General features: G+C 48.4%; 1 protein-coding gene across 1 annotated transcript in view; it reads right to left on the bottom strand.

The window, feature by feature from the left end:
• LOC102490303 (protein WWC3) overlaps positions 1-12,874 on the bottom strand; it is a 38,600-nt gene extending 25,726 nt beyond the window's left edge. Inside the window, exons 1-2 of the mRNA XM_006163831.3 lie at positions 12,757-12,874; positions 7,776-7,979 (exon numbers count right to left, since the gene is read on the bottom strand). Coding sequence (XP_006163893.2) covers positions 7,776-7,979; positions 12,757-12,772 — 220 coding nt within the window. The 5' untranslated portion in view covers positions 12,773-12,874. The remainder of the gene's footprint in view (positions 1-7,775; positions 7,980-12,756) is intronic.
• Between the last annotated feature and the right edge of the window lie 317 nt (positions 12,875-13,191).

Below are 13,191 nucleotides of genomic sequence, written 5' to 3'. Positions count from 1 at the left end.
GAGAGGAGAATGGAGGAGAAGGGATTGCGGCGTGACCATCCCCCCTGGGGGGTGATTTCTTGCTTTCTGTCTCTATGTCTCTGTCTGTCTGTCTGGCGAGCGCATGCGCCCTACAGTGAAAATCTTTCCAAAAAAAAAAAAAAACCAGCAGTCCTTCTCCAAAGACGTCCTCTGGGCTGGTTGCTCCTTGAGACCAGGCATATGCCCCAGGGATTTGGTGCTGCAGGGAGCTGCCAAAGGGAGCCAGGAGAACTCCAGGAGAGAGGTTGGCAAGCCCCAGCTGGTTCCAGGCTGACAGGTATAATCTACCAGATTCGCACAGGTAAGCAACCAGGGTCAGCAAAGGGGGTATGTTTTTTTTTTTTAAGGTACCATAAGCAAAGAACCAAAAAAATAAATAAACAAATAAAAGGTCAGATAAGCCCACTTGGGTGATCTATAGAAGTAATGCAAGAGGTTACCAAATCCTAACCAAGAATTCTTTCTCCAGGGCAGACCAGGGGATCATTTCTCAGTAAATATGCACGCTCCTCTACAGCCTTCAAAAGTGAGGCTTGCCAAATAATAGGTGCAAAAAAACTGCTGAATGATCCATTTCTACCTGCCTGCTCCAACATGCTCGTGTGAAGGAAAATGAAAGGCTGAACAGGTTGACAGGAGCCCTCATCCTAACCCAGAAGCACCAACGGAAGATGGCCCTGTGGGGATGAGCTGCAGAACGCGGCCAGGACTGCTGACTGATGGGGGCCAGCTTCTCTCCACCGACCTCAAGAACTCAAGGCAGGTTGCACTTTCTCCCCGGGGCTAAAGAAGCTCTTTCCCAGCCAGCTGCCCAAGGACACTTTGACGTAGACTTTGGGTGGCTCCTAGGAGCCAGGCTAATGGAGCCATGCAGTAGTACCCCCTTATCCATGGGGATGCGCTCCAAGACACCCAGTGGATGCCTGCAACTACAGACAGCCCCGAACCTCGTAATACTGCGCCTTTTCTCATTCACTCATACCTGTGACAAAGCTTAATGTATAAGTGAGAGACTGACAATAACTACTGAAGCAGAATAAGTATAGCCACACAAGGGGCACTCTTGAACAACGTGGTCTGAGTGCATAGTCCATTTGTACACAGGTTATTGTCAGTACAGCGCTGTGGATGGATTTTTCTTTCATATGATTTCTTCATAACTCCTTCTTTCCCCTAGTTTGTTCAATTGTAAGAATACAGTATACATGTACACATAACACACAAAATGCGTGTTAATCAACTGTTTTCTCTTATTGGTAAGCCTTCAGTCAACAGTAGGCTATTAGTTAAGCTTCGGGGAGTCGAAATTTACACTCAGACCTTCACCTGCCCAAGGGTCAGTGGACCTAATCCCTGCATTGTTCAAGGGTTTTCTGCATTGTAACAAAAATTAGTTGAATGTGGTCTCTATTTCTCTCTCAAAATATCTCACCATCCTGTACTTCGCTCACCTATTTGCAGACTATGGGTGGCCATGGGTAACTAAAACTGCAGAAAGTGCAACTGTGGGTAAGGGTAGACTACTGTATTCATGCTGTGACAAGGGACAGTCACAATCCATCTAGACAGATGGATCTCAGCACTGAGAATCGAGCCCGGCCCTATCCAAAGCCAACCAAATCAATACTTCTCGAGGTGGAGTACAGGCAGCAGTGCTCTTTAGAAGCCCCCAAGAGATTCAAACTTGCAGCCAGGGTTGAGAACCAGTGGTGTAGACCAGAGGTTCGCAAACCTGTGCTGAAAAGGACCAGCTGATACAGATTTTGGCTTTGTGAGCCACAGTCTCACTCAATTCTGCTGTTGATCCAAAGCCAACCAAATCAATACTTCTCGAGGTGGAGTACAGGCAGCAGTGCTCTTTAGAAGCCCCCAAGAGATTCAAACTTGCAGCCAGGGTTGAGAACCAGTGGTGTAGACCAGAGGTTCGCAAACCTGTGCTGAAAAGGACCAGCTGATACAGATTTTGGCTTTGTGAGCCACAGTCTCACTCAATTCTGCTGTTGTAGCTGCCATAGACAATAGGTAAGTGAGTGGACATGGCTGAGTTCAAATAAAACTTTATTATGAACACCTACAGGTTGTGGGCAGGCTTTAGCTCACAGGCCTAACATAGTTTGCAGACCTATGGTTTAAGTTTAATTCTACCCCATGCAAGAATGTCTTCCAAAAGGTCCTGCCAGTGTTCATAAAAGTTCATCTGAATGCATCCAGAGGCTAGATTTTCTCAGGAAGAATGAAGAAGTAATTGCAGAAAAAAGTTTCCAAGATAATGCACATATTCAGTGTTAAAGGAAGGCAGACAGAAGAACATGTTGCAATGAAAAACTTAGGAAAAAGCTCCACAAACCGGAGCCATAGCAGCAGCGCCGGGTGTGTCTCACAGAGAATGAGCCCATTGTAGAGCAGTTTCATCCCAGGGTTCTACAGAGCATGCAACGGGGCTGGGGACCAGGCCGCTGGCTCAGAAGCTTCACAGAAATCAAGTGGAGCTGGGCTCTCAGTCTCACGGAGACATGTGTGCTCCGACCCGGCAAAGCATCTGAATTTGCTTTGGTCAGGGACAAAAAAGGTCAAGGCTTGGATATTCTTAGATACCAGATGGCCCAATATTGACATAAAATCTTTCCTCCCCGATGAATGGTGTTTTATTCTGGTGATTTCCGTAGCTTGGAGGGAAATCTGTGAAGGGTGTGGGCGAAATGCACTTCCCCTCCTCCCGCCCTCTCTGACACCCTTCTGTTCCAACATTAGAAGTGGCTGTTCCAGTTCATTCCTCTGTTCACCATTATTGCCTCATTTTCCCCTACAATCGAAAACCAGAGGTAAACCACGTCCCCAACATTGAATATACATCAACAGCAGGTGCTGAATAAGTATCCATCAAAAAAACAAGCAAATGGCTTTACGACCCCACATGAACCATAAGAAAGTCAAGTGGGCCTATTCCATGTGGCAGTAATGACGCATGCTCAGAAGCCGGATCCCGAGTAGCGACTGCAGTTCAAATTCCCAGCCGGGTAACTTGAAACACACCAGGCGTGTATGTGAGTGCTCAGGACCCTCGCGACTGGAGGACTGGAGGAAGGAATGGCAGTGCGACCTGACTCCCTCCCCACACACTCCCACGTGTGCATGAGTGCACACACTCTGTCATGAAGAAAGGAAAAGGAAAAAGCAGGAAGTGCTCTGCCTGCCGCTCGCTCCTTTAATTACTGCAAAATTGCCAGCCAACATGTCGGTTCCTCACTGGACTTCATCTGCAGGAAACTGGAAAATCTGGGGGACGGGATGAGCACGGTTCAAAAAACACAGTCAGCTCTTCTGAGTTGTGTCTTCTGGGTCTAGGAAATAGTACAGAGCACTGAAGGTCACAACTGAAAACAGACCTGGATTCAAGTCCAAGGTCTACCATTTACGGGGTATGTAACCTTGAAGCAGTAATTTAGCCTCCTCCCCCTTCAGTCTGCCATTTCTTGTATGATCGGTGAAGGTGACAGCACGTGCTTCATAATGCTGTGATTATAACAATGCATACAAAACACCAACTCACTGGATATTGACATTACGAATAAGGAAAGTAATGGGGAGTGAGTCGAGATGGTACTCTCTTCCCAGTCCCTAAGCAGAGATGCCTCCCTGCTTTAGACGACTAGCTCAGAGAGAGATCGGGGCCAGGAGAGACTCGTGGCCGACTGGAGTCCAGGTGCCACCAGCAGGTGCTGATTCAGGGCCAACCCCTCTGGCGTGGCTGTGTAAGCCATCTCTTATATCAAGACAGTTCAGGCCAACAGGATCACTGGACTGAACTTTAGCCTGTGGCCAGAAAGAACTCATCTGAGTCGTGTCTGCAGGATTTTCCTCATTGTAACTGGCAGTTCAGGTTAAATGACAGATTGAAAGAGCTCGGTGGAAACCCAGAGACAGCAGCAACGTGATAAAGCACTTGGATTAACTCTAGATTCCATTCATAGTTGACTTTTCCCCTGATGAGCTGAAAGACTCCAGAAAGATCCACTGGCCTCCAGGATAATCTCCGTGAGTGGAAGAAGAGACTGTGTCTACACGGAGACGTCCACCAGGTCAAGAAATGGGACCTAATGAGCATGTTAGACTTTCAACCCAATGCCACAGAGTCATCAGCGTCCTCTCCTGAAGACACAGACACCACTTTAAAAAGAGTGTGTCTAGAATGTTCCTTGTTACTGGGCAATAACAGAATTCCATGGGGCACAGAAAGAAATGTACTTAAACATAATTCCCTATTTGCCCAATGTCAAGGGAGCAAAAAGCCCAAGGAAATTGAAAAGCTTCCCAACTCCACACAACTTTGAATATTGAATGCCCTCAATTAAACTCGCAGGCTGGGCCCCTCCTTGGGGCTGCCCCCTCACTCCCCCTTATGTGGGTATGGCATCACTGGACAGGTGGCTATCTGAATCTCCAAGGGCATGCAGTCTATTGTGCCCTCACTCGCTGCAGCGGAGGTCCCTGCTTCACGACAGCAGCCACTACGCCACTCTTGACTTGACTTTTCATCACTCTCTGCAGGGGCCAACAGGAGGTTAAGGTGCTGGATCTCACATGGTTGACTGCACAGTTCGAGTCTGGACCCAGTGGCTTGAAAATCACCTCAGGCATGATTGTGCATGACCAAGATCCCGAGAGGAGAATGGAGGAGAAGGGATTGAGGTGTGGTCATTCCCCCTGGGTGTGTGTGTTTGTGTGTGTGTGTGTGTGTGTGTGTGTGTGTGTGATTTCTCACTCTGTCTCTCTCTGGCAAGCACATGCACCCTATAGCAAAAACTAAGAAAAAGAAAGGAAGGAGGGAAGAAAGAAAGAAGCTGCTAAATTTTCTGAGATGTACTTCTTTTGTTCCATTCTCTTTGGAAACGTAACCGAACCTGACCATGTAACGCATAATGGCTACTGGGGAAACACTCGCTCTTAGGTTGAATGACAACAAAATGCCAATAGCCTTTTTTAACCTACGAAAATGGCAATTTTATATCATTCAACCTAACTTCTTACCAAGCAGCTTTGTGAAAGGTTTAGAACTGCAGACTGTGTGTAAAAGTCTGCCAAAGCTTCAGCGATGTGCGGCCTTCAGGCACGCAGCCCACGGGTTTCTGACCCTACGTGATCACCGAAAGAGACCATCTGCTGGCCACAGAGGTCATCTCAGTAGATTTTAAAAGACTGACATCTTACATAAGTATAGCCTCTAATCACAGTAGAATTGAATTAGGAAACACATCTTTAAAAAGTCCCAACAATTTGCTTCTAAAGAACTCATGAATCAAAAATAAATCACAAAGGAAATGAGAAAATATTTTGAGCTAACCGAAAATGGAAAGACAGCATACCAAAATTTGTGGGATGCACCTACAGTAGTACTCAGAGGAGAATTCATACCTTTAAGATTATGTGAGAAAATAAGGCCTAAAAGCAATGATTTAAGTTTCCACTTTAGAAAGCCAGAAAAAGAAGAACAAACTAAAGCCAAATTAAGTAGAAAAAATAATAAAGAAACCAATAAGAGACCAACAGTTAGCATAATGGCTATGTCACTGGACTCCCACATAGTCGACTGCGGTTCGAGTCCAGGACCCGGTGGCTTAAACTCACGCCAGGTGCATGTGCGTGCATGCCCAAGATCCCGAGAGAAGAATGGAGGAGAAGGGATTGCGATGTGGCCATCCCCCTGGGGGGTGATTTCTCGCTTTCTGTCTCTCTGTCTCACTCTGTCTGGTGAGCACACACGCCCTATAGCAAAAACCTCTCCAAAAAAAAAAAAAAGAAACCAATAAAATAGAAAACTGACAATAAGAGAATAAAAGTCAAAACCCTGTTAACTGTAAAGATAAATAAACTTGATAAAAGTTTAGCTGCACTGATTAAGAAAAAGAAGAAGAAACAAATCACTAATATCAAGAATGCAAGACAGGACACCACCTCGGAACCTAGGACATTGCGAGAGTAGCAAGGGAATTCTCTAAACTACTTTCTAGAGGCGGCAGCTTAGGTCACAGGTAAACTCCCCGTGGGCCAAGGCCAGCCTGTTACCTGTACACAGCCACACACAGCTGCACACACACCGTCTCCGGCTGTTTCTGTTCCATAACCACAGGGCTAAGGAGGTACAACTGAGATCAGATGGCCCGCAGGGCTGAACGCAGTTACTATCTGACCCTTCACAGAAAAGTTCACAACTTCTGGATTAGACAAATTCTCTGAAACACACAGATACCAAAAACTGAGCAAGAAGAAAGAAAATACCTGAATAGCCCTGTATCTATGAAAGGTATTGAATCTGTAGTTGAAAACATTCCACAAAGAACTCTAGGCCCAGATGGCTTTTCTGGTGAATTCTATCAAATAGTTAAGAAAGCGCTCATGCCAATCCTACGCCAACTCTTTCGGGAAAAAGGAGGAACACTTCCCAATTCATTCTATGGGGCCTATATTAACCTGATTCCAAAATCAGAGACAGACATTACAAGAAAACTGCAGAGTTAGCCTCTACATAGCAGGCCTGAGCTGACCTAACACATTCTAATGGAACGTTTAAAAACCAGGCAAACAACTAGTGTGTACCAACATCTGAAGAACGAAAGCTAAGATGACATGGAAGCAACACACCGTTATACTGGGGGCCCCTCCATTCCCTCAAGGTGCATGTCAGAAGGAAGAGCCCAGCACTGTCCACAGCATCAATGGCTTACCTTCATCGGCAGCTACAGTAAAAAAGAGCACAAGACGCAGGGCCACTTGGCCTAACCTCCACTCTGACATGCAGCACAGAATCAAGCTAGGACCGTGTTTTTAGTGTTCAGAGCTCTGTCACCTGGACCAAATGCCTGGCGTTTTTTTTGCAGGAATGTCACAGGTAAGTCCTTCCGTGTCTCAAACACACAGAGTTTAATAAAAACCTAGTGGTACCAACTTCATCCATTCTTTCTAAGCTCACTGGTGTCAGGACAGTCACCATGTGCTCACGGAGGGGGATGGCTGCTGACTGTGACGACTCTACTGTAAAGGGACCAGTTCAAAGAGTGACTGACTGGGTCAGTAATAAAACGCTGTGGTTTCTGAGACCCACCTTGGTCCCTTCAATGCCTGGGCATCTGCTGAATACTAATGAAACAGGAGCCCACCTCTGACAGCTGCCAAGATTAGGAAGCAGCTCCTTTTGAGATCAGCAGGAGATAGTCATCTTACTTGAGGGGCAGAAAGCAGTGCCCCAGATCCTCTGGGTTATACTGTAGGCATCCTTGCCCAGTGGGCTGCCCAAAAAAGCTGAAAGCCAAGAAAGAACTCTACGAGAGCCAGGTCTTGACGTGTCTGACAACTCCTGAGCCTTCCCACCCAGGAGTAATGAAACCACTATGGTGTTTCCCAAGAGATCGTCCTGACAAGCCGGATGAACTGCGGAGATCTTCCTCCTGAAAGTCATGAATGCAACAGAGGAGGAGCTTTCACGTCACTAACGGAAATCGTACGTGCTTGTTTCTTTTCTGTCTTCCCTACTGAACATAGTCTCTATGAAGGCAGGGACCTTTCCCTTCGCAGTCGCCACCATGTCCCAGTGCCTGGGCACAAAGCAGGCACTTTAAGATTTGCCAAGGAGTGGCGATGGTGATCACCCGACTACAGCGCAAATGTCCCCAACAGCGTGCCATTGGAACCTTCATAAGGCTACCTTGTGCTGAGCTCGGCATTTGCAGATTACCTAGCAGGGAGAAAAGTCAACTCACAGCTGGCGTATGAGCGGCTGTCGTCCTCGCACATCTTGTGCAGCTGCTGGTATTCCTCTTGAGCCAGTTCAAACCGCTGCTGCTTAATCTGGTAGATTTCTTTCTTGGCATTGAGAGCCTCCTGGGCTACAATTAAATATTCCTTCAACATCCGCTCCTGCTCTCGCCTCCACTGTTCTCTTGGATCCTCAATCTGAGTAAGCTCTGAAATTAAAAGGGGAAGAACATCAGTGATCTAAAAGTAAAATCTTTCGGTTGACCAACAGTCAACTATGTTACCAGCCAATATGAACATGAATTAATTGCCACAATGCACATGTGGAAGGTTCTCTCTCGTGAGCCCTTCTGAAGTGTGGAACGTTTTCTATTTATACAGCCAACGGTTGAGAAGAGAGGAAAACGCTCCAGATGTGAAAGAGTCCATGGAAGAGGGAAGTCACTGACAAAGACCACACTTCTAGTAAGCATTGGAGGGCCTAGCCTAGTGACACTGTCTGCAGTGTGCTGAACTGCAGTGTTGGAAGTCACAGGGACGACCGCAGCTTGGATCCCTGGCATGGTAGACCTGAAACACACCAAGCACATATACAGGCGCCCAAGATCCTGAGGAGCTGGAGGGCTGGAGGAAGGCGATGTCCATGCGATCGGACCCTGCGGAGGGCTCTCTCTCTCACTTGCATGTTCTCTATCGTGTATAAAGGAAACTGACATTGGAGATGAACCCAAACAAGCCTGGAACTGTCAAGTGAAGACATTTCCGACCTTCTGTTCCCATTGACTTCACTGGGATGACGGAAGCTCTACTGGTTCCCGACTCAGCTTGCTCCTTGTCTCTCGGCTCCCAGACCAGCCTGTTCAGCCTTTGCTCGTCGTTCGCTGACTTCCTTACCTCTGCCTACCTGTAACTTTCCCAGCTTCCACTCCTGCCTCCTCACTCCACAGGCTCGCAGAAGGGCTCGTGCCTACCTCTGGCTTCAGTCTTTTACTATCGACTGCCTCCTAGACTCATCTCCATCTAGATGGACCCAAGATCATTCTGAGCCACTTATCCTACGCACTCTGACATGCCACCCTTTCAGTACCATCCCTGCTTCCCCTCTGCCGTCCCTTTCCCAGAGAGTGGCATCATCTGCATGTACCCATCAGCCAACTTTGTCCGCCCTGGGACTCGGTCTTAAAGAAGTATCTTCTCCCTCTGGAACATTCCATGGGTCATCAAGAACTGGTGACTCCTGTCCTGAGACAGGATAATAACTAAGGGTGTGCCCTTCTCTGTCCCCTCTAGGTTCAACCAGACCCTTACAATGTTACCCCGAAATTCCCCAGCTTGCTGTCTCGCCCCACCAAACCCCCTCCTCAGTCACTCAGCAGTTACCCTCCTAACTACTGCACTCTTTAACACACAAACGTCTTGGAAAGCACAGAGCCCAGTGTCACTTGCCACCTTCACCCCTGCTTTCTGTCCTTTTCCTCACAAACATCCTCTACACAGACTAGACTTTTCCAAAGTCCTCGACTCTGCCTGGCTGGCTCATCTATGCCTTCCTTTCTGCTGCTTTTGTCCTCTCTGCCCACCAGGAAGCCCGGTCTTCTGAGACACGCTGCCAAGGCCTCTCTGTTTTGTAGCCTGCTCCGGCCCTCCAAGCGCTTCCATCTCCCGCAATGGCTGGGGTAACCATGGTTGTTTTTTGTGTCCCACCTGAAGTATGAGACCCTAGATGGCAGGGCACAGCCTCAGTCATCTTTACAGTCTCAGGATCTCTCAGCTGGTCTCTGGAATGTCATTTGGCCATAAAAGGGGAGCTCTGATACATACTACAGGACGGGGGGCGGGAGGGGACTCAAAATATTATACTAAGAGAAAGAAGCCAAATGCTAAAGGGCACACTACCTGGTTCCACCGACATGACAGACACAGAACGGACAAATCCACAGAAACATAAAGCAGACTGTGGTTAACAGAGGCCAGGGCCAGGTGCATGGGGGATGACCGCTCACTGGAGGTAGGGTGGTGCTGTGGGGTAACTACGCCATACAGAGGAGACGGCTCCAATGCACTGCAAATGCCCCAAACGCTACGCAGCTGGCCATCTTGCAAATGGTATAAATTGCACCTCAAAATGGTTAGGGAGGTAAATTTTATATCAGGTTCATTTCACCACAAACACACACAAGAGTATGTGTACTAGAATGTTCCAAGGTAAGTTTGCCTATGGCAATGCCCTCCCGACCTGCTCTCCTGTGGACATCCCCCTACTCACCCCTTCACACCACCACCCCAGGACCCCTCCTAGAAAGCCTTTACAGACCTTAAAAGCTCACAGTGGGAAAGAAAAAAGAAAAAGAAATTAAGAAAACAAAAACTGGAGTCCTGCTTCGTCCCAGAGTTCAGCCTCAAGGGCCTGGAGGGGCAGAGTCTGGCTTTTTGTAACTGCCCAGATGTTTCTTATGTTTGTTCAGCTGAGAGACCCGCTCACTGCGGCCACTGCCCAGTACCATTCAGGCTGCTCCACGACCCCAGAGAGTCTTGAGAACTGCAGGCTTCCAAGCCAGGCCCCCCTGGTCACCTCGCCATCGGTCGCCAACCCCACTGGTCCCCACACAGTTGCAGTGGTAACACTAGGCCTCTCAAGTGCTGTTTGCTCCAGCCTGGGTTCCCACAAGGTCTCCGAGGGCAGGGGTGCTGTGAGCTCAGAACCCACATCCTCACCCATCTCCTGCATGCTGTGGGGTCATCCCAGTCAAGTTCATGTTGGCCGGAGAAAATGATTACTTACCGATTACTCAATTTTAGGGCTGCAGGCTACTTCTAGAGTGTCAAGGCCTTGAGGGTGGAGACTGTTTCACTTTCCTGTGTCCCCAGGGGCTCAACAGAATAGCCGGCACAGAGAGGTGCTGTGCACACGCTAGTCATGAGTCCATGAACAAGTAAGCGAAGAACGCCAGTGGCCAAGAAGGGGTGGGGGGGGTAATCAAGTTGAGATCGTGAGGGAGACAAGCCGGGAGCCTAGGGCCGCAGCAGGAGGCAGACAGACATGCTTTCTAGAAAGGCATGCCAGGCACATCATCCCGGCTGGCCCCGAAGGACAAAGCCTGGTGATGTCGCCAGTGCCCTATGCCCAGGCCCATAGTGCAGTGGCCTCCAGAGTCAGTCATCAGCTGCCTATGAGTCCTCAGCTGGGGCCTCTCTGACTTCCACCTTGCCAAGCACCTCACCCCATGCAGTGTGTCGGGCAGGTCCACCTAGAAGACCTCCTGCCACTTGGTACCCGCCTGCAAGGACAGGATGTACCTGTGCGCTGCCTATAATCACCACTGCCCAGTCTTGGATGACAGCTGTGATTGTGTACGAGGCTGGGTTCCAGGCATAGGAACTCGCTGCCCCAAGATCTGAGCCGGGAAGGCTCAGAACCTGAAGGATCGGTGGCAACTGATGAAGCAAGAACTCAGCCTTAGAGACTTCAACCTGGGAGGATGGTGCTAGGGGGATGGGCGGAGCTGTAGGACTGGAAAAGGGAAGAGCTGAGAGGTCAGCCAGGTGGGGGCACTGTGCGTCTTCAGACCCCTGGTCTCCCCCACACCCAAGAAACCAAAGGGCCGAGAACAAGCTAAAGGGAGCCCTGCTTCACACGCCTGGGGGAGAAGCGGCAAGAATGCAATCACGGAGAGAAGCCAGACTGAAACAGGAGAGAGGAAGGGCTCCCGGCTGGGACGGATTGAGGACGGCTGATGAAGATGAAGGTCAAATTCAAGGGGTGGGAAGAGGTCTGCAATAGAATGCAGCCTCCAAGACAGGGTGTTGCAGACTCGACACCTACTGATGGTGTCCCACTGTGCCTAGAGGCCATCTAGCAGCACCCCTGGGCTCTACGTACCAGGTGCCAGTAGCACCTCTCCCAGGCCCGGCCATTGAAAATGCCCCCCCACAATGCCAAGTATCCCATGGGGGCCAAACCACCCCGGGCAGAGAACCACTGTTACACGCGGCTCTGCGAAGCTTGCTGGCAGGTTTTAGTCGATGTCTTTATACCATTTTCTCCCTTTGTACACACACGCACGCATGCACATACACACAGGTCACAAAGGTCTGGAGTACTAAAGTTAAACTGGCAACATAAGGGGCCAGCAGGTGGTGTGGTGGTTAGGACTCCCACATGGCTGACCATGGGTAAGTCCTGGACTTGGCAGCTCTCTCTCGCTCTCTCTCTCGTAAGCACATAGGCTCTATAGTAAACTAAAAAATATTAATAATAAATAAAATTAAATTATTTTATTCTTTTCTTTTTTTCTTTTTTTTATTTTATTTTTTGGAGCTGGAGAAAGGATTTTGCCATAGGACGTGTGTGCTCGCCAGACAGAGAGGGAGACGTAGAGACAGAAAGCGAGAAATCACCCCCCAGGAGGGATGGCCACGCCGCAATCCCTTCTCCTCCATTCTCCTCTCGGGATCTTAGGCATGCACGCACACGTGCCCGGCGTGAGTTTAAGCCCCCGGGTCCAGGACTCAAACTGTGGTCGACTACTTGGGAGTCCAACAATGTAGCCATTACGCTATCTGCTGGTCCCAACAAATAATTCTTTTAAAAAATGGACAAGACAAAATGAAGCTAGGGTCACCACTTAGGTCCTTACTGTTCCAAGGACTAGAAGGTTCCACTTTGCAAGAACCACCTGTTCATTCTGGGAGGTATTTGCTTCCAAACTGCCTGGGAAATGTGTTCCCTCTATGAGACATTCAAAGCCTCCATTAAACACGTCACATACGCCCCTCAGCAAGGCACAAGCGAGGGACAGCTACATTAACCACCTCACTTTGGGGAGAAGTTAGCCAATGGAAACTTCTGGTTGTGTTTACAAAAGCTGGTTTAATGCTGCATTGGACGGGGATGATTGTTTCACTCTACAAAAACTCGCCAGCCTCTCTGAGATTCAACAGGAAAGCGCACTCACGTGCAATGACCCGAGTAGGCACTCTACTTACGATTTATGTGGTCCATGTAATAAATTCCAATTTGTTTATCATATACGGTTTCCCATCCTAAAGGAAGTTCGTCTCCAACACAATCTGCAAAGGTCAATGGCTTTGTTATCCTGCAAAATAAAATTATGAAAACAAATTTGAAGGTCAGGTCAGTTTTTAATAAGTTTGCTGACTCCAGAATTAGATTTTAACACAAAATTATACATCATATTATCTAACTGACTGCATCTGCTCTGACTATTGGGTTGGAAAACTAATTGCCCAGTTCTGCCTAAAGGATGACCAATAACTGTATTAGTACACTCACGAGCAAAAGTGTGACTATCTCAGACCGCGACTTCAAATGCCAGCGAAAATAGATATTGAGTTACTAACAAAACAGGTCAAACAGGCATCTCCTTCCCAGCAGCAGGCCCAATGAGGTGATGGCAGAGG

Source organism: Tupaia chinensis, unplaced genomic scaffold (assembly GCF_000334495.1).
Source record: "Tupaia chinensis unplaced genomic scaffold, TupChi_1.0 Scaffold143247_1, whole genome shotgun sequence".
Taxonomy (NCBI): Eukaryota; Metazoa; Chordata; class Mammalia; order Scandentia; family Tupaiidae; genus Tupaia; species Tupaia belangeri.
The sequence above is the reverse complement of the archived record's forward strand: the minus strand, read 5'-3'. Positions and strand labels throughout refer to the sequence as shown.